The 18,050-nt window shown below is 46.5% G+C and overlaps 7 protein-coding genes across 8 annotated transcripts; 5 read left to right on the top strand and 2 right to left on the bottom strand.

Moving 5' to 3' along the window:
- Positions 1–30: 30 nt before the first annotated feature.
- Positions 31–255, top strand: LOC108137485. Its single transcript, XM_017259201.2, has one exon. It carries the CDS (start codon positions 139–141, stop codon positions 253–255), a length of 117 nt encoding a protein of 38 aa, XP_017114690.1. The 5' UTR covers positions 31–138.
- Positions 256–311: 56 nt separating this feature from the next.
- LOC108137483 (histone deacetylase 3) lies at positions 312–2,573 on the top strand. Its single transcript, XM_017259199.2, has 3 exons — positions 312–469; positions 536–624; positions 1,436–2,573. Exons 1-3 carry the CDS (start codon positions 312–314, stop codon positions 2,503–2,505), a joined length of 1,317 nt encoding a protein of 438 aa, XP_017114688.1. The 3' UTR covers positions 2,506–2,573.
- A 102-nt stretch (positions 2,574–2,675) lies between these two features.
- Positions 2,676–4,634, bottom strand: LOC108137484 (SWI/SNF-related matrix-associated actin-dependent regulator of chromatin subfamily B member 1). Its single transcript, XM_017259200.2, has 2 exons — positions 4,159–4,634; positions 2,676–3,608 (listed from the first exon to the last, which is right to left on the bottom strand). The coding sequence occupies exons 1-2, from the start codon at positions 4,428–4,430 to the stop codon at positions 2,768–2,770; spliced, it is 1,113 nt and encodes a 370-aa protein (XP_017114689.1). The 5' UTR covers positions 4,431–4,634; the 3' UTR covers positions 2,676–2,767.
- A 317-nt stretch (positions 4,635–4,951) lies between these two features.
- Positions 4,952–6,159, top strand: LOC108137493 (39S ribosomal protein L44, mitochondrial). Its single transcript, XM_017259210.2, has 2 exons — positions 4,952–5,096; positions 5,150–6,159. Exons 1-2 carry the CDS (start codon positions 5,030–5,032, stop codon positions 6,046–6,048), a joined length of 966 nt encoding a protein of 321 aa, XP_017114699.1. The 5' UTR covers positions 4,952–5,029; the 3' UTR covers positions 6,049–6,159.
- Positions 6,069–7,849, bottom strand: LOC108137492 (polymerase delta-interacting protein 2). The gene is made up of 4 exons (XM_017259209.2): positions 7,491–7,849; positions 6,988–7,423; positions 6,586–6,927; positions 6,069–6,526 (listed from the first exon to the last, which is right to left on the bottom strand). The coding sequence occupies exons 1-4, from the start codon at positions 7,598–7,600 to the stop codon at positions 6,170–6,172; spliced, it is 1,245 nt and encodes a 414-aa protein (XP_017114698.1). The 5' UTR covers positions 7,601–7,849; the 3' UTR covers positions 6,069–6,169.
- Positions 7,850–8,758: 909 nt separating this feature from the next.
- Positions 8,759–10,492, top strand: LOC108137499 (60S ribosomal protein L35a). Its single transcript, XM_041709585.1, has 5 exons — positions 8,759–8,794; positions 8,856–8,884; positions 9,450–9,678; positions 10,096–10,323; positions 10,388–10,492. Exons 3-5 carry the CDS (start codon positions 9,457–9,459, stop codon positions 10,409–10,411), a joined length of 474 nt encoding a protein of 157 aa, XP_041565519.1. The 5' UTR covers positions 8,759–8,794; positions 8,856–8,884; positions 9,450–9,456; the 3' UTR covers positions 10,412–10,492.
- A 1,081-nt stretch (positions 10,493–11,573) lies between these two features.
- Positions 11,574–17,431, top strand: LOC108137458 (eukaryotic translation initiation factor 2-alpha kinase). Of its 2 annotated transcripts, none has more exons than XM_017259161.2 (4): positions 11,574–12,102; positions 13,537–14,272; positions 14,334–15,500; positions 15,592–17,431. In XM_017259161.2, the coding sequence occupies exons 1-4, from the start codon at positions 11,879–11,881 to the stop codon at positions 16,972–16,974; spliced, it is 3,510 nt and encodes a 1,169-aa protein (XP_017114650.1). In that variant the 5' UTR covers positions 11,574–11,878; the 3' UTR covers positions 16,975–17,431. The 2 variants fall into 2 exon arrangements, with proteins under 2 accessions (XP_017114650.1, XP_017114651.1); XM_017259162.2 differs by lacking the exon at positions 11,574–12,102 and adding an exon at positions 12,418–12,604.
- The last annotated feature ends 619 nt before the right edge of the window (positions 17,432–18,050 follow it).

Below are 18,050 nucleotides of genomic sequence, written 5' to 3'. Positions count from 1 at the left end.
GATGGTATATTTTAGTGTATTTTCCTCACACGCCGCTCTAAGCTGTTTTCAATTAGCATGCAATTTGCAAATTGCTTTTCACGAATAAATAAAGGTATTTAATCGGACTTGTGTTGGTCTAGTGGCCACGGAGGCGGCATGCTGTTGGGCGAATACGACACGACCCGGCGACTCCTGTTTATCGTGGCCGTTCTGCTGATCGTCCTGTATGCGAAGACTTATTTGTTGCCCGGCGTAGATCTGGACTACCAGTAGAGGATTACGGCGCCCCGAGAGGATTGTATCGGATCGCATCGAAGAATCGAGCAGCCATGACAGACCGAAGGGTATCGTACTTCTACAACGCGGACGTGGGCAACTTCCACTACGGAGCCGGGCATCCAATGAAACCGCAGCGGTTGGCCGTCACCCACAGCCTGGTGATGAACTATGGGCTTCACAAGAAGATGAAGATCTACAGGCCATACAAGTAAGTATTCAGTATTCAGTGGGTGGGGTGTGTTTGATTTTATTCTTAACTGGATTCCTTTTGCAGGGCTAGTGCCCAGGACATGCTCCGGTTCCACAGCGACGAGTACATAGCCTACCTACAGCAGGTGACTCCGCAAAACATCCAGTGCAATTGTAAGTTGCGAATACCCCAAACAAAACCTTGTGTCTTTTAAAGGGTTTTTTAAAAATGCTATTCAGGAAACTTAGATTGAAAGAATTTCTTAGATTTAATAACCTGACAGGGAGCAATAACCTTTAAACCATTCTTGCTATTCAGTTTAAAATATGATAGTTTTAGCACATTTGGTACAAAACTGAAAACAAGAAAAGAAGGTATCTTGTGTAGGTCGAAGTTTATATACTCTTGCAGTTCTAAAAGAAATAAATGTTGGGCACCATAGTTAATTTACCAGTTCCCTATTCTGAAATTATATATTTTATAAAATTTGTTTATTGTTTTTTACAAAACCATGCTTCTTTAATGGAAAATATATTCCTTCTATATTGTTTTTATAAAAACACCGAATTATGTTTATTTTTTTTATTAATTTTACGATTATTTCTATGTCAACTATGATACATTTGTGATATAGTTCTCCAATCTCGACGGTTTCAAACTGCAGTAGAACGATGACTTTTCTCCTCTTTTTGATTTTTCATTATCGATTATAGGATATTAAAAGAAAAGCTTAAACCTCTTTAGGTCCTATGAGTTGAAATTAATTACACATTGCAATCGAAGTTTTCTAGAAATCTAATTGAACACGATAGGCTTCTTTAAGCATGGCAGTGCCAAATCATTTTGTTCCATCAGATCGTATCAAATAATGCAAATACCTCAACTGGTTGACCATATATCTAGAGGCAAATTATCCCAACAAAAGCCCGATGTATGTTGCACTGTGTTTTTTAGAACGACATCTAAGCGAAATCTCTTTTTCAGCCGTGGCGTACACTAAATACCTTGCGCACTTCAGCGTGGGTGAGGATTGTCCCGTGTTCGACGGCCTCTTCGACTTCTGTGCAATGTACACGGGTGCCTCGCTGGAGGGCGCCCAGAAGCTGAACCACAACCACAGCGACATCTGCATCAACTGGTCCGGCGGACTGCATCACGCGAAGAAGTTCGAGGCGAGTGGCTTTTGCTACGTGAATGACATCGTGATCGGCATCCTGGAGCTGCTGAAGTACCATCCTCGAGTGCTCTACATCGACATCGATGTGCACCACGGCGATGGCGTACAGGAGGCCTTCTACCTCACGGATCGGGTAATGACGGCCTCGTTCCACAAATACGGCAATTACTTCTTCCCGGGCACGGGAGACATGTACGAGATTGGCGCGGAGTCCGGTCGATACTACAGCGTGAATGTGCCGTTGAAGGAGGGCATCGATGATCAGAGCTATTTTCAGGTGTTCAAGCCCATCATCTCGGCCATAATGGACTTCTATCGGCCAACGGCCATTGTTCTACAGTGCGGAGCGGATTCCTTGGCTGGCGATCGACTTGGTTGCTTCTCCTTGAGCACCAAGGGACACGGAGAGTGCGTCAAGTTTGTGAAGGAGCTAAATGTACCCACTCTGGTCGTTGGAGGCGGTGGCTACACCCTCAGGAATGTGGCCCGCTGCTGGACGCACGAGACCTCACTGCTGGTGGACCAAGACATTGAAAATGATCTTCCGGCCACCGAGTATTACGACTTCTTCGCCCCAGACTTCACCCTCCATCCAGAGATTAATTCACGTCAGGATAATGCTAACTCAAAGCAGTATCTGGAACTAATCGTAAAGCACGTCTATGAAAACCTTAAGATGTGCCAGCACTCGCCTAGCGTCCAAATGGTGCAGACTCCGCCGGATGTGGACTTGGAGGAGCTGCGCAACAACAGAGACGAGGCGTCCGACCCCGACGTCCGAATGTCTGTGGCCGATGAAGACAAGATGGTTGATGCCAAGAACGAGTTCTACGACGGCGATCAAGACCAAGACAAACCAGATTCGGCGGAGAGTTAGTATTGTTTAACGTAGTGTAAGGTTTCGTGTTTAGTGTAAGCAGTAAAGATCAGCAGGTTAATTTGTAACTTAATTTGGGATTACTTGATAAAAGAGATTACTCAAGGAAAAACTATAAGCCCAAGGCCAAGAGCAAGATATTTTTAGGTATGCTCAGTAGCACACAGGTATTTAAAATCGACAGACACACGTGTATTTGAGATGAATAATGGTACTTATTAGGAGGATTACTTTAGTGACATATTGCTGGATCGCCGGAAGATCACCAGCCAGTTGTGGTGTTGGCCAGTCGCCGCATTCGTCGCGTGTTTCGATCCTGGTCGCGGATCTTCTTCTCCATCTCTGCATCGGTGAGCGTCTCAAGGAATGGGGCCCACGCGTCGGCGTCGCTGGGATTCCGGAAGGGCACGTCAATCGTTGACAGCGGTGCCTCGCTGAAGGCATACGTGCGACAGTGCCAGGATAACTGGCCCCGAATGCTGTAGGCGATGGCCGTGACAAACTCTCCACCCAATCCCAGTTCCGCACAGAGCTTTATGGCAAACTCCTCCGGATTGTTGTTCTTCTCGGACATGTCCCACTCGACCTGGTCGACGAGCGAGGTGTTGCCCACGTGAATGTTCAGCTTAACGATCACCCGCTGGTCGCAGCTCTCCTCGAGGATGGGGGGATCGTTCGGGAAGGCCTCTATCTGCTGCCGGATAGCCTGCGCGATGGCCGGCACAAAGGGCAGGGGATTTAGGTCCAGGTCGTCGCAGAGCACCTCCGCAAACTGCTCCGGCGTGATCATGCTCTCGTTCTTGTTCCACGTGAAGGTGTCGCGCAACTTCTGTCCCTCCAACTCCATGTCCAGTCGAATGGGCACCAGGCACTCCTTCTGCGCCGCATTTTCCAGGCTGGCAGTGGGGTCTGTGTCATCGAAACACATGGGGAATGTGCGCACCTTCTTCGTGTGCACTCGGTTGCGGTTAATGGGCGTGGCCTGCGGCACTGCGTCCAAGTGGCTAGAGTTGGGCATGGTGGGCACATACTGCGGCTGCTTCTTGGACTTGCTCTCACGCGGCACTGGCGTATCGGAGGTGTTCACGGAGACGGCACGGTACCTGGGACGCAATTTCATATTTAAATTAAGTGCAACTTTTAAGCTGGTAGCTAAAATGATTGACCCCTGTCCAAGTAAGCTGCTTTGCTGTCAAACACACAACACATTTATGCTGATTATTGGTAAGTCAATACAGAAAAGTCATAGTATTGGATCACTGTCAATTTGACAGTTTCCTGAACTAACAGAAATAAAAAAAATCAGTTGGCCGAAGGAACCCCTTCACTTATGGCAGTTAAAAAAAACCAATTCCCTGCCCTAAACTATTCACTTTTGGAAAAAACAACAGAAAGCGACTCTTCAGTAACCTAGATGCTATATATGTAAGGTACTTTATAAAATCCGTTTTTTAAAAATTTTGGAACAAATTGAGTTACAATTCAGAACAGGTAATTAACCACGTTTTCACTGTTCTACAAGTATAACATATTCCAATCGGTTGTTTTTGGAAGTATTCTAAATTATCGCTAACCATTCCCAGGGAATATTCTAAATTTTAATCTGACAAGTACCCCGAGTGATACTTCTCTGACCGACTATCCCCCACTCACTTTTCATCGTTGCCGGCCATTATGTCGTCCACCTCAACCGCGCGGAGCAGCGAGACGGAACTGGCCAGGATGTGGGAGCTGAGACCGGACTCGGCCAGCCGCTTGCGCTCCTCGTTGGAAAGGACTATGCGGGTCATGCCCGGGTACTTTTTGTACAGAATGCCGCGGAAGTGGCGCATGTAGTTGCCCACTTCGGAGCCCACGTAGTAGTACTCGCCGCCCTCCTCCAGCTGGAAAGCCACCGGCTTGTCCCCGTACGTCTGCAGCGCCATGTTGGGTGCGTCAGCTCTCTTGGGGTTTTTAATTCACGGATTCTCTGCAGGACTTCTTGTTAATATTTTGCAACTAAATTTTTCCTGCCGCATACACAAACACAGACATGGACATGGCGTCTACCGCGAAAGTGTTGGAAAGCGCGCGAGAGCCACCGACGCAATTCAGTGATGCTGCCGGTTGGCTGCAAAAAAGCTAAATGTATTATTAATGTGTAAAACACTTTAAAACTGTTCATGCTTAACATATTGTTTTATAAAATTATTATTCCTAATTCTTCTTTAGACATATATTAGCTCTGGCAATGACGCCTAGAAATCATAACAAGTTAAATAAAATTGTTTATTTAAGTCAAGATACATTAAAAATTGTTAAAGGATATTTAATTTTAGGTCACATCCTGCTCTTAAGGGTGATTCATTTGAACTCCCCGCACCGAACCGACAAAGCCAGAAATGTTATTAAAACCCATATATAATTTTAGCAAACAAAAATAGTTGGGCGTCCATCACTGCAACTAGACCCGCGGTCGCTTTTCAACACTGATTCCCATGCGCTGTTGAAACATTCGTTAATTATTTTTAAGATCGCTCTAAATATGTCCTTTTTACGCAGTGCCGCTGGTCTCCTGGCGCGTGCCAAGCTCCTGGAAGGTGCAACCACAGGTATCTAATCTGACATCAAGCAATCCCAGTCAATAAATTGAGTTTTTCGGCAGTGCAACCACGGCGGCATATCAAACGTTGGGTTTCGCCGACGTTACGTGAGCTCGCCCACCGGCAGAAGAAACTGGGACCCCAACAACCGGAGCCGCGTTCTGGCTTCGTGGAGTGGAACCAGCGCTCAGAGCTGTTCGCATTTGGCAAGCGGTTGGGCGAATCCTTCGAACTATCCCAGCTGCAGCGGGCATTCACAGAGAAATCCTTCGCCCGGCGCGAGGAGGAGCGGCGTCGGAAGCTGGGCATTGAGGAGGCGGACCTACAGATGCTCGACAACAGCGACCTGGCCGAGAAGGGCCAGCACATTGCGCGCGCTTACGTCGAGGCTTTCCTGCTGCATCAGCTGCCAAAGGTACCTAAGGAAGGTCTCCAGGCGATTGCCAGCTATCTGCTCAGCACGGAGACCCTGGCCCACGTCTCCTCTCATCTGGGAACCAAGGATCTAATCCAATCCACAGAGTACCCGCCCTCTGCCGAGAGTCTGGCCCAATCCCTGCAAGCCGTGATCGGCGCCCTTGCAGACTCTAGCGGCGTTGAAAGAGCTTTCCTCTTTGTTCGCGACTTCATTTGCACCCAACTGAACCAAAAGGATCTGCTGGATGTGTGGACACCCCAGGAACCCCTGCAACTGCTCGAGAAGATCTGCCAGGAGCGCAAGCTGGGCGAAGCAGAGCCACGCCTGCTTGGAGATTGCGGCAGAAACACGGTCCTGGCCGCCTACCAGGTGGGCATCTACGCCAACCGCCAGTTGCTGGGCAAGGGATTCGGCGAGGACCTTAAGACGGCGACAGAAACAGCGGCCATCGACGCCCTTCAGAGCATTTTCGACACCCACGACAATCGACGACCCTTCGACTTCTCCATACAGCTAGAGACCAAGAACGTGCGACTGGGCTGAGAAACGGAACAGGGTCTGTGTCCTGGTTGATTATTGTAATTTGCACTAAACACATGTACGCATGCATTGTCAGAGAAGGTTGCGTTTTAAAATCATTTAACTACGGGTCAACAACTGCCTCTTAGTCGCTATCGTCGCGCTTCTTATCGTGGGTGCTGGGCGTGGCCGGTGTGGGCGGCGGCCCCAGGTCGTCCGGCTTGCTTTCCAGCGAAAAGGGCGGAATCTTGCAATCAAAGGAATATCCATCCTCGCGCTCCAACCGAAAGGTTCCCCACATATGGCCGCTGGGTGCCTGAAGGCTCACATGGCTGCTGTACTGGAAGGCGGGCAGCCGGGGGCTTAGGATGGGCTCCTGGCCCACCACTCCCCTGCCGCGCACCGTCTCCAAGGTTCCGGACAGCGAGAAGATGCGCCAGTGGCGTTCGCGCAGTTGTACGCTCAGTCCGCCAAGGTTTTCCAGCCGGATGCAGTAGCGCCACTGGAATGAATGTTCATTTGTTTAAGGTACAACTAAAATTATATGGCTTCTTTACGCACCCAGTAAACCGAGCTAGCTGGCGTCTCGCGGCAGCCCATGTAGAAGGGGATCACTGTGATCCGCACGTTCTCCGTGGTCTCCTTGTGCACATCGCTCATGTCCAGCCAGGGATGGTTCTTCTCCTGCCACGCCTTCAGAGTGTCCTGGCCCACGAACGGCGGATCCGCGTCCGGAGCGTGCGTAAGGAACTTATCGAACAGCTCGTGCTGCAGCGGACTCTTCTCGCTGGAGCTGTAGGGCATGATGTCCTCGTGGGCCACGTAGTCCAGCCCGGGGATGGCGTACAAGCTGCGGTTGGAGTCCTGGTTGCCCAGGAAGGTGACTGCCTCCGTTTGGGCGCGCTGGAAAGGCCAGAAACACCCACTGAGTAACTAAAGAAAGCGAGGCAATGCCCTACTCACAATATGTGGACAGTCCCGGGTGTCGATGAGCACCTGGTAGAAGGTCTGAACCTTGCTCTTGACCTCCTTGGGATCCACCTGCGTGGTGGCGGTGGTGCCCACATTGGTGGTGCTCTCCGCATCGCCGGGCGCATCCGATTGGTAGGCGGCCGATGTGGAGGTATCGCCGGCCGGGGCTGCAGTGGCCGTCGGCGGAGAGGAGGTGTTGGCCTTCACCCGGAGCGAAGTGTCTTTGGTGCGTTGCTGCTGCGTCGGACTGGCTGTCGTCGTTGTACTGGCACTAATCTTGCTCGGATTGTGCAGATCGCGGTCATAGACGCGGGCCGTCCAGGGGAAGAGGATGACGCCGCGGTAGCCGAAGATGCGGTGCAGGAAGAGCTGGCCAGTCTCGTACCGGTCGTCACGGGCCTCCACCAGGCGGCCCACTTCAGCGAGTCTGCAATTATAATGTGTGTGTGTGTGTTATGCAATGTTCAGGAGGATGCAGGACGACCTGGACTCACTTGGTCGGGTACACTGCCTGCTTCTTAATGCCCCGCCGCAGCACAATGTCCACACGGTGCAGCAGGCGCCATCGTTGATCCCACTTGAACACTTGCACCAGCAAGCCCATCGCGGCGCATCCAAAGTTCGCTCGGAATCGCGGGGAGCACCTCTTCGATTTCGGCGGGGGAGCTGCGCTATTTATGCAACGCTCTGCGGCTTTTTCTGGCAATCGGTTCTCACGTTTGCTTCGGCTCAGCGCTGTACATGTGTTTCACAATTTTGTAGTAGTCTCTAAAATCTTAACATTGTTATGAAAATTTTGATTTTGTTTTCGACACTGAAAAAAAAAACCCTGAGCGATTGCGCCGAGTAGTCGATAACTATATTCGACTGCCGATTGATTTTCCACGGAGAAAACGGTACTAGAAAATCGATTTATTTTCATTTGAAATAAAAGCGCCCTTCACACTAAAAGTGAATACGTTCAGTGTATTTTTTTTTAGTTCATCAAGCTAAAATTAGAATTCACAATGCGTATATTTTTTTTGCCTACACCATACATTGCTTAGTTTTCACAGTTTCCTATAATTGTGATCTACATCCACCATCCGTTTGCAAACAGTTTTTCAACCCTATTTTGAAAAATTTTCTAAATGTAGTTTAAAAAAATCGAAGTTGATTCCAAGAAATTACTCCCCAACTCGAGTGCAGTGTAAGCGCTTCTTAATTTAAAAATTTCTACCGATAGACTTTTACATCTCAAATAAAGAATCGAAAAATTGAATTGAATTTGAATCAACCGATCGCCACCCTTTATTTACCAACCAATACGACCGTAAGAAAGTAATTTTAATTTATAAATTAAAACTTTGACAATGTTAAAAAAAATTCACAGCTAAGGGTCGGCAATATGTCGTGTTTGCCTGGAGTTTTCCAAAAACATGATCAATGTTTTTAAAGAGTCGTATGGAGAGGAAATTTCCATAATTTCGGAGTGCACCGGCTTTAACTAAAATAAGTTTCAATTAACGTCATTGCAGTCGTTCAATACAACTCATTTTTATGTGTTAGTCTCTAAATTATTTGTTATTTTAAAAAAGCATAAAAACGAAGTTTTCAAACATTCCAAAGACTTTTGAAAAAATAAGTTGCCAATTTATTGAAATTAGATAATTTATCGCGTTGCCAACCATTTTCTTTTATTTTGCCTCTAACAGCACGATGTTGAATAACAGCACACAAGTATTTTTAACAGAACGCGTTTTTGTAGCGTCTGGTGGCAGCCACACTATTTCCTTCTTTTCTTCTCGTTTCCGGCAAAGTAAGTGAAATATATTTTCTCAACGTTTTTCCTTTTAATAATATATAATTTTTAATTTTAGCGGTGTTGATACCTTCATCAAACAACAAGGTGGGTTTCCGCAGAGATAAAAAAACAAAGCATCGCATTCGGAATCCGGCAATTATTTCGATTAACCTGTAATGGTTCAGCCCACGTGCGCTAAATTGGCTGGCGGAATTGATTTGTGATTGTTTTTGTCTGTGTGGCTCCTTCAGGACGATCTATTAACTAAGGACTATGCTTCAAAATAGTGACAGCACTGCGGGTCGGCAATATATGGGGTGGCATTTTAAACAACGCTCTCGGTTCACAAAGTGCACAACAAAATCCGTTTGTTCGCATCTAGTCATGTTAATGGAGCCTTAACGATTTTTTTTAAAGTAACAAAACGTTTTTATGCCGGTTAACCATTAAGCCGCCTTTTTTCCAAATTCACCTTTTGAATGTTTACGTGCAATGCTAATTGAAAAGTACATCGCAAACACAATCGCCCTTATTAAAACAAAATGTTATGGAGTGTTAAAAAATAACTAAACCAAAAGACAAAAATATACCATAACAAAACAAAACCCCACACCCCCTACACATACACTTTTTGGCCCTCTGATTAATCGCTATTCTTTCTCATAAACAGCTAAGCCATGGCCGACACACAAGCCAAGTCCGCAGCTGCGCCCAAGGCCGCCAAGGCCCAGAAGGCTCCTAAGGCCGCCAAGGCCCCCAAGGCGGAGAAGCCCGCCGCCGCCGAGGCCAAGGTTTCCGCCAAGAAGTACAAGCGTCACGGACGCCTCTTCGCCAAGGCCGTCTTCACCGGCTACAAGCGCGGTCTGAGGAACCAGCACGAGAACCAGGCCATCCTTAAGGTAAGCACTCGCCCGCCAAGTGCCTAATCCTTAGTGTCTCGGGAGTTTCTTTGATGTTTAAAGATTCAGTTCACAGAACATTCAAAAGCCATACAAATTTAATTTAAAACATGGATTAGAATCTGTGCTTTTAAGTGCCAGCTATATAGAAAAAATTAAATTAGAATTTATCCAAGCTTTGTCCAGGGCAACAGACTAGATATATGTTCAAAATACTAATTAAATATTTGTGCAAGACCAAAAGTAGACCTTTCTTCGAAATTGAGAATTGTACTTCCCGTAGGTAAATATCTTTAGATTTTGTGAGATCTTGATTTTTGTTGCCCATTTATGTGAAAAGTTATGTTATACTTAATTGGAAAGTGTATATAATATATATCGATAAGAGTGCCCTATTAATATATTTATTCGTTACAGATTGAGGGCGCCCGCCGCAAGGAGCACGGATCCTTCTACGTTGGCAAGCGTTGCGTCTATGTCTACAAGGCCGAGACCAAGAAGTGCGTGCCACAGCATCCCGAGCGCAAGACCCGTGTCCGCGCCGTCTGGGGCAAGGTCACCCGCATCCACGGCAACACCGGCGCCGTGCGTGCCCGCTTCAACAGGAATCTGCCTGGTCATGCCATGGGTCACCGCATCCGTATCGTAAGTTAATATTTTATTTGCCGTAAATTGTAATCCCTTAACCGTGTTTTTTATACTTTTACAGATGCTGTACCCATCAAGGATTTAAGTTAATTCCAGACTTAAGTTACTGACCTGCAGGAGTAAAAAAAAAATCCGTTTTACATTAAATGAAACAATTTAAAATTAATTACAACCCAACTTGGTTTCACATTAATGGCTTAAGAATATGGAAACGGCTGTTGGAGATTTAAATCGTTCATCATTTATGGTCTTCAAAAGACTGGGATTAGTTACAGACGTATTAATTGTTACGTTTTTCTTAAAGAATACACTATCGACATAAAGGAGGATTATCGGTTAAGTTTTTATAAGGGATGTATGTATAGATTTTAAATCTATATTCAGCTTTCCAGTTCTGCGTTGAGATAGACGTATTCAAATCTAATCTATGGAATTCTTGTACAAAGACCAATGGGACGAACTAAAAAATGTGGATTTATTTATGGATTCAATGACAGAGTTATTTTCTCGTTGTCTTCGCCAGAATGTTCGAATAGGCTTGCAGGTCTTCAAAAATGACGATTTTCTGTAACTTAATTCCTGGATGAATCGTCCCGGTAGACCTTTACGCACAGAAAACCATTCGACTTTTTATACCCTTGCAGGGGATATTATAATTTTACTCAGAAGTTTGAAACGCAATAAAGCGGACATACTCCCCTTTAAAGTATTTATGTACATATATTCTTAATCGGTATCACGAGGATAGTCAATTTAGCCATCTTCGTCCGTCTGTTCGTTTCTATTAAACTAGTTTTTTAGTTGAAAAACTACTTGCATTAATTTTTCCCAGAAGTTTTCAGTCAGAAGTTTGCAACGCAGTAAAGGAGACATTTCCGACCCTATGAAGTATATATATTCTTGATCAGCACTACTAGGAGAGTCGATCTGGCTAAGACCATATTTCCGTCCGTCCGTCCGTTTCTACGCAAACTTAGCATTTTTTAAATATTTTTTTTATTTCTTCGATATTAAGTGATGGTTTATTATTTTAGATTAACGGATTTAACTTTTTCATACACCTTCCATGGAAATAATCGGAATATAATTTTGTTTTTTAATTTTAACTTATCTAATTTTTTTTGGACAAATATCAAACCACTGTTTTTGAAACAGCCACCCGACAAAGCGGTATTTTTTTTGGTATTTTTATCAATGACGAAATAAAGATAGATGTGGTGTCATCAATGTTATTTAATGGCACCCAAAAAACGGTCACACTGCACATCAGCAGCGTGTTGCGGCCAAAACGGATCTGTAGGAAAACAACCAGAAATTGGCCGATTTAAGAGCAATTATATAGTCGAATTGCATTTCATTGCTGCGGGCGCGTACTAGAGTGATGCGGAGATGTGCGCCGACCTTGCCGGGAGCCACTGCCGCCGCTGTTCCACCCACCGACCCCCAAAAGTCGCGTCAACACGTCACCGTTCGAGCCAATTAAAGACTTGCATTCCCGTGCCGCGAGCCCCCGATCGGCCCTAGATAAGGATTACGTGTATATGCGCGTACGATGGGCATGCAGGACGACCTGGATGGCATCTTCAGGCAGCGTCGCCGGAACCTGAGCCTCCTGCAGCTAATAGCGCTCACCATGGCGGGCTTGGCGGCCCTAGATCCCGTCCAGGTGAGAGCGGGGAACTTAAACGCTGATTCGGATATCCAAACGGCGGGATTACCCAATCGCCCTGCAATCGCGCACTGCGTGGATCAGGAAGAACGCCGGATCGGACGGAGGTAGGTACTTGGATCAAAACATCGGCAGGGAAATTGAAATATTTTGAATGTTACAAGAAGAAGCAGCATAGTGCGTTATGTGTGTGACCCTTTTGTTTGCATTCTGGTGTTTTATATGTTCTCGAACATTCGCCATAACGCAGTGCGACAGCAGCTAGGCAAATATTAAAAACAAATATTAAAAACCACTCGAAAAGTGCTTAAAACTACGAATTGGAAGAGAACGGTGTTAGTATTATGAATATAGTTCGTGCTCAACTCAAAGTCCCAACGGATCTGACAAATATGATCCCATTGAGTTAAATATCCTGTTAGTTTTTCACTAAAATATTCGAGAAGTGCCTATTTACCCAGCTTAAACAGGGAGTTAAGGGAGCCACTGAACACTTATTCCCTTCAACTCGAAGTTCCCCCACAAATCTGGTAGTATGATCCCACTTGGTTGGACCGTTAGCCAACTTTAAAGCCCCCATAATCAGTGGACGCGCTTATCAAGCATGCGGTGAGTCATTTGCAAAACTGTTAACTGATTTTATTTGTTTGTGAGAGACAGTCGAGATATGTTTATTTATGCACGCCAATCGTAACGGGTTTCGCTGCTTGTTTTGCTTTCTTCGCGTTTGTCGAATTTCATCATTCTTCCCCCGTTTTCTTTATCCCCTTCTTTCGAGGGCGCCATTTTCGGCTCTTCGGTGGGCGAGACAGAGATGGCGATAGGGGAAATCAAGAGGGGCCAACTGACACCTGTTGCATTTTGATTTTTTTTGACGCGGTTAACAGCTGAGTTCGTCCCTCTCACACCCCCTATTACAAGTCAGCTGAGTGTGAGCAGTGTGACCCTTTCACCCAGTTGCCTTTATCCTTGCAGCAAATGACGAAATTCGTCACAGACACTGATAAAATTCAGGGACAACACAAAAAAATAACTTCTTGATACTAAAATGAAAGGGTAGGGTTTTGAAGGATTTATATTATTTTTTTTAAAAACAAATATAATTTTAAAAACATTTTGATTGAACTTGAAGTCGCACATTGACGAATCTTTTTAATAAACTTATTTACACTTTTAACCTGCGTTATTTAGCTCAACCAATTCTGAAAAAATGATTCCCACGTGGGTTAAAATTGAAAATTTTTGTTTTTTAAATAATTTAAACGTTTTTCTAATTCGTATTATTTTTGGTTGCGAAATCGGAAAGTGTTGGTTGTTATAATAATAATAATTTGGCTGCAAAAAAAAATATGTCGCCAAATTTGACTTATATAAAAAATGGTTTAGAAAAACCTATCCATTTTATGTTCAGGAGAAAAGGTGAACCATTTTTAGAATAAATTAAACAGTTCTGCAACCCATTTGTTGTTAAGGGCAAATTTCCTTTAGTTGGTAACTTGCTTATTTACTTTTACTTATTTTGTTTTTCACATTCGCCGCAGACTCCTTTACATAACCACACTGGACGGACGACTGAGCGCCCTGGACATCGCCAAGTCCGGAAAACTACGCTGGAGCGTACCTACCGGTCCCGGGCCGCTGATCTCGTCCAGCATCCACCGCCTCGAGCTGACCAACAATGGCCAGTTCGTGCGTATGATTCCCTCACTGAGCGGCGGCATTTACAAGTTCGACGGCGACTCCATCGATCCCATTCCGATCACGGCGGAGCACCTGCTCAGCTCGAGTGCCAAGTTCAGCGACGATCTGGTGATATCCGGGGGCAAAGAGACTCGGTCCTACGGCGTTTCCGTTCGCACAGGCCAACTACTATATGAGTGCTCTCTAAATGGCTGTGTGAACTCCACGGAGGATGGACTGGCCATTGATGACACAATCAGGGAACCCGATGAAGAGGATCAGCAGGAGGATAGCGACCAGCTCAGGGACAAGGACGGCTACGTTGTGGGCCATGATACGCTCCTTGATGACGTGATCGTGGTGCGTCGCCAGACGCAAACGGTCCGGGCTGTGGAATCCCGCACCGGGATGGAGCGTTGGAACTTTAGCGTGGGTCAGCATGAGCTGGACCTGGTTCGACCTTCCGAGTGCCAGCTGCAGGCGCGCGATGAGCTGGAGCTGGCCGTCCTGGACGTGGACATTAAGGTGGTGGTGCCCGAGGGCATTATATGCGCCTTTAGCAAGAGTGATCCACAGACCATGCTATGGAAGTACAAGGTGGGTGCCAGGAATTGGACTATATTTATACTCTTTATTATATGTTTTATTTTTTTCCTAGTTCGATCACCCAATTGTGAGTGCCTGGAACACCGATGCCGCAGACGAACTGAAGCCTATTGATTTGTTTAGCTCCGCCCAGTGGCTGTGGGACCAGGACCAAAACCAGGAGGACAGGGAGCTGCCCATTAACCCGCAGAGCGCACCGTCAATCTACTTGGGCATGTACGATAAACAGTTGTATATCCAAGAGTCCATCCGTCTACGTCAGGAGATTATGGACCAGACGAAGGTCTATCAGCAGCTCACGGGGGACACCAGCCTGATGCCCAGGATCCCCTGGAAGCCAATAGCGGCCAGCAGCAACTCATTGGTCATCTTTCGAAAAGATGAAGATCAGCCCGAGCTGATTGGTGAGGGAACGGGTGCCCAAGCAGGAGAACTGGTGCCTTATGATGACCAGAATTTCGCCGTGGCAGCGCAGTCCGTATTGAATGCCTCGGAGTTTGTGAATGGCAACGGTTTTTACTTGTACACCACCGGAGATCTGGATGGTCCATCGGAGTGCGGCACACAAAGTTCTCCTGGTGGCGTCGCCGCGATCGAAGCACCTGCGCCACCCAGCAACGCCACATCCGAGGGAACGGTCAGCTCTAGCAACAATAGCATCAACAGCGACCTGGGCTTTAGTTTGGACGACATCGATGCTCCCGTGAAGGTGGTCATACTCTCGCTGTGGTTCTGGTGGAAGGAAATCGTGGTCATCGCATTCACCTCGGCAGTAATCCTTAACATCTTCATGGGACAGCGAAACCAACGAGTGGAGCGAGAGTATCTGGTCATTGAACGCCATGTGCCAGTACAAACGGCCATCGAGGCCACCGAAGCATCCACACAGGCTCTCCTGGGTCCCGTGGTGCCTATGCAGCGTCCCGGAAATCGTTTTAGCTTCCCATCCGGCGGCGTAAACCAGCGCACCATTTCGGAGTCTACAACGCACTCAGGCGAGCATTACACATCGCGCTTCCAGTCGGACTTCGAGCTGATGCAGTGCCTCGGTCGTGGTGGCTTCGGTGTGGTGTTTGAGGCCAAGAACAAGCTAGATGAGAACCGGTACGCCATTAAGCGCATTACGTTGCCCAATAAGGAGTCTTCCAGGCAGCGAGTCCTGCGCGAGGCTCGCACATTGGCCAGTTGCGAGCATCACAACATCGTACGCTACTTCCACGTAAGTACCTAAGTTTGGTTATTGTTTTATTTTATATATTTTATACTCTTATAAAGATTATCTGATTATCATATTCTGGTTTGTCGAACAGTCCTGGACCGAAACTCCGCCAACTGGTTGGCAGGAAGAAGAGGATCGCAAGCTGCTCGCCCACGAGCTGTCCACCTCTATTCAGATAGAGACGCCGGACGAAAGTACTATGCCCTCGTTGGCGGAGCAGTTGCAGGAGAAACGCCAACAGCAGCTCATGTCCTGGGTCTCGGATGCGGCTAATAGCACGGCCTGCAGCCATGATTTTCACGGACACGGCGACTCATCACTTCGGAACATCAGGGAGGAGTATGACGACGATGAGGACGATTCGCTCATTGAGTTCCGCAGCGAATCACAGTCGGCAGCTTTGAGGGCAGGAGAGGACGATGATGATGATGATGATGACGATGACGAGGACGATGATGAGAACGTAGAGGTGCAGGAAGACAAGAGGCACCATCGCAGCTCTGTGTCCATCGACATCCATTCGGCGTCGTTCGACCTAAAGAACATTAACTACTCACAGCACCAGTTGGTGTCCAACTCCTTTCAAATCGAATCTGTACGCCCTAAAAGCGATGGCAGTGAAGGTACGGATGATGATAATAAAGTTCGAAGGAAGCCCCTCACCCTGGCGCTGGCCCAGAACCACAACAACAACAACAACGGCAGCCATCCGACGCCACCGAGTGCTACGATGCAAAACGGAACGGTGGCCAGGCCCAGCAAAGTGTACCTCTACATCCAGATGCAACTGTGCCGCAAAGAGAGTCTGCGCGACTGGCTAAGGGACAATCGTTCGGAGGCCAGATCTGCCCACATTGCTGACATCTTCCATCAGATTGTGGACGCCGTGGACTATGTGCATCTGAAGGGCCTGATTCATCGGGACCTCAAGCCGAGCAACATATTCTTTTCGCAGGACGGGCAGATCAAGATTGGTGACTTCGGACTGGTTACCGACATGGCGGATATTCCCAACCTGGTGGCCAAGTGCGGGGACCAAAGCGGCCTGCCCTCCTGTGCACGGCACACCCAGCAGGTGGGAACCCACTTGTATATGTCGCCGGAGCAACTTCTTGGCCATCACTACGACTACAAGGTGGACATTTACTCGCTGGGCCTGATCTTCTTCGAACTGCACGTGTACTTCAGCACCGAAATGGAGCGCATCAAGACGCTGCGTAACCTTCGGGACGGCCAGTACCCGAAGAATTTCGGCATCGATCATCCGCGGCAGTACGAGTTGCTTAAGCAGATGCTTTCCGCTCAGCCAGAGCAGCGTCCGCAGACGAAGCAGCTAAAAAGCCAGCTGCATGACATCCTGCAACTACCACCCCATCTGTCGGACGGACGCAGCGAGCAGGCGGTGCTGGCAGAGCGGGCCAGACGCCTGAGTCGCAGCCGCACCTTCAGCAGCTCCAGCGAGCCGCATCAGTGATAGACCAGGCCACACATGCCACTTGCTTGGACACCCGTTTGATGGGCGCCAAGTTCAGTCATCAGTTAGCATTTCGCTTGTAAGTCATCTCTACCGCTCTACCGGTTGTCCCTCACCTGGCTATGCCGCATTCGCTGACCTCGGCCCGGATACGGCGAAGATTCATTTAATGCGTAACTCTAGATTCGATATGTTTGTATTACGTTCACCTTTTAAACTCTTGCGTGTCGCAAATTACCAACAACAAAATGTCCTTTTTTTTAAGACTTAATGTTAGGACTTTACACATACATATATATAAAGATGTACTCCAAAAACAGTCGTTAGACTAAGTTGATGACCTACGATACTAAATTGTTTGTCTTAGTTTGTTTCTACCTATGCAGCCCAATCGATAGGAAAGTTTGTTTTTAGTCGTAGGCGATAAGAACTAAAATAAAAATTTCAAAAACAGAAATGGAATTTTTTTCTAATTGCTAACAGAGATAATGGTTGTGACTAATCGCTAGACTTGCCTTGAAGCAAATGCCATATTTGTAAGGCCGATGAAATTGCTTATAAATGTTTACATTTCTGAAAACAACTTTTCAAAAGTATTTTATTATTGTGAGTTTAAGCTCAGAAATGGCAATAGAAAGTTGTAAAAGAGCGTCGAGCAAATTTATTGTATTTGTTGAACTGTTTTCATATTGTAGTATCACTAAAAAGTTTTCCAGAAACCGTTTTCTATTTATTAAAAGTCTACATGCATGCAGTAGTACTTCCACAAGATAAACTCTCTCGTTAATAAGCAATGCCAAAACAAATATAGTTAAGGAAATTATCAAGCTAATAATCAAAATGTATTTAAAAACATTATTATTTTTTATTTATCTGTAGAACAAACCATTCTTCCATCGCTGAATTCAAATGTAGTACCTATAACATAATAATTAATTGTACAAATTAATCAATTTTATATATCACTTTATTTTGTTTTTATTTACGTTTGCTTACGCATTTTCCAAAAACGTTCTCTACTTGGCTAACGGTTTGTCGTCGAATATTCACCATTGTATTCATGCCCGCAGTGCATT

This window comes from Drosophila elegans, unplaced genomic scaffold (genome assembly GCF_018152505.1).
Source record: "Drosophila elegans isolate 14027-0461.03 unplaced genomic scaffold, ASM1815250v1 contig_476, whole genome shotgun sequence".
Lineage (NCBI taxonomy): Eukaryota > Metazoa > Arthropoda > Insecta > Diptera > Drosophilidae > Drosophila > Drosophila elegans.
The sequence above is the reverse complement of the archived record's forward strand: the minus strand, read 5'-3'. Positions and strand labels throughout refer to the sequence as shown.

Excerpts from the sequence above, each read along its gene's own strand:
- LOC108137493 (XM_017259210.2), top strand. The coding sequence starts at position 5,030 with ATGTCCTTTTTACGCAGTGCCGCTGGTCTCCTGGCGCGTGCCAAGCTC. Across the intron at positions 5,097-5,149 it reads CCTGGAAGGTGCAACCACAG|TGCAACCACGGCGGCATATC; the intron begins GTATCTAATCTG and ends GTTTTTCGGCAG.
- LOC108137484 (XM_017259200.2), bottom strand. The coding sequence starts at position 4,430 with ATGGCGCTGCAGACGTACGGGGACAAGCCGGTGGCTTTCCAGCTGGAG. Across the intron at positions 3,609-4,158 it reads ATGGCCGGCAACGATGAAAA|GTACCGTGCCGTCTCCGTGA; the intron begins GTGAGTGGGGGA and ends ATTGCGTCCCAG.
- LOC108137483 (XM_017259199.2), top strand. The coding sequence starts at position 312 with ATGACAGACCGAAGGGTATCGTACTTCTACAACGCGGACGTGGGCAAC. Across the intron at positions 470-535 it reads AAGATCTACAGGCCATACAA|GGCTAGTGCCCAGGACATGC; the intron begins GTAAGTATTCAG and ends TTCCTTTTGCAG. Across the intron at positions 625-1,435 it reads GCAAAACATCCAGTGCAATT|CCGTGGCGTACACTAAATAC; the intron begins GTAAGTTGCGAA and ends TCTCTTTTTCAG.
- LOC108137485 (XM_017259201.2), top strand. The coding sequence starts at position 139 with ATGCTGTTGGGCGAATACGACACGACCCGGCGACTCCTGTTTATCGTG.
- LOC108137499 (XM_041709585.1), top strand. The coding sequence starts at position 9,457 with ATGGCCGACACACAAGCCAAGTCCGCAGCTGCGCCCAAGGCCGCCAAG. Across the intron at positions 9,679-10,095 it reads AGAACCAGGCCATCCTTAAG|ATTGAGGGCGCCCGCCGCAA; the intron begins GTAAGCACTCGC and ends TATTCGTTACAG. Across the intron at positions 10,324-10,387 it reads TGGGTCACCGCATCCGTATC|ATGCTGTACCCATCAAGGAT; the intron begins GTAAGTTAATAT and ends ATACTTTTACAG.
- LOC108137492 (XM_017259209.2), bottom strand. The coding sequence starts at position 7,600 with ATGGGCTTGCTGGTGCAAGTGTTCAAGTGGGATCAACGATGGCGCCTG. Across the intron at positions 7,424-7,490 it reads CAGGCAGTGTACCCGACCAA|ACTCGCTGAAGTGGGCCGCC; the intron begins GTGAGTCCAGGT and ends TTATAATTGCAG. Across the intron at positions 6,928-6,987 it reads CCCGGGACTGTCCACATATT|CGCGCCCAAACGGAGGCAGT; the intron begins GTGAGTAGGGCA and ends TGGCCTTTCCAG.
- LOC108137458 (XM_017259161.2), top strand. The coding sequence starts at position 11,879 with ATGGGCATGCAGGACGACCTGGATGGCATCTTCAGGCAGCGTCGCCGG. Across the intron at positions 12,103-13,536 it reads GAACGCCGGATCGGACGGAG|ACTCCTTTACATAACCACAC; the intron begins GTAGGTACTTGG and ends CATTCGCCGCAG. Across the intron at positions 15,501-15,591 it reads ACATCGTACGCTACTTCCAC|TCCTGGACCGAAACTCCGCC; the intron begins GTAAGTACCTAA and ends TTTGTCGAACAG.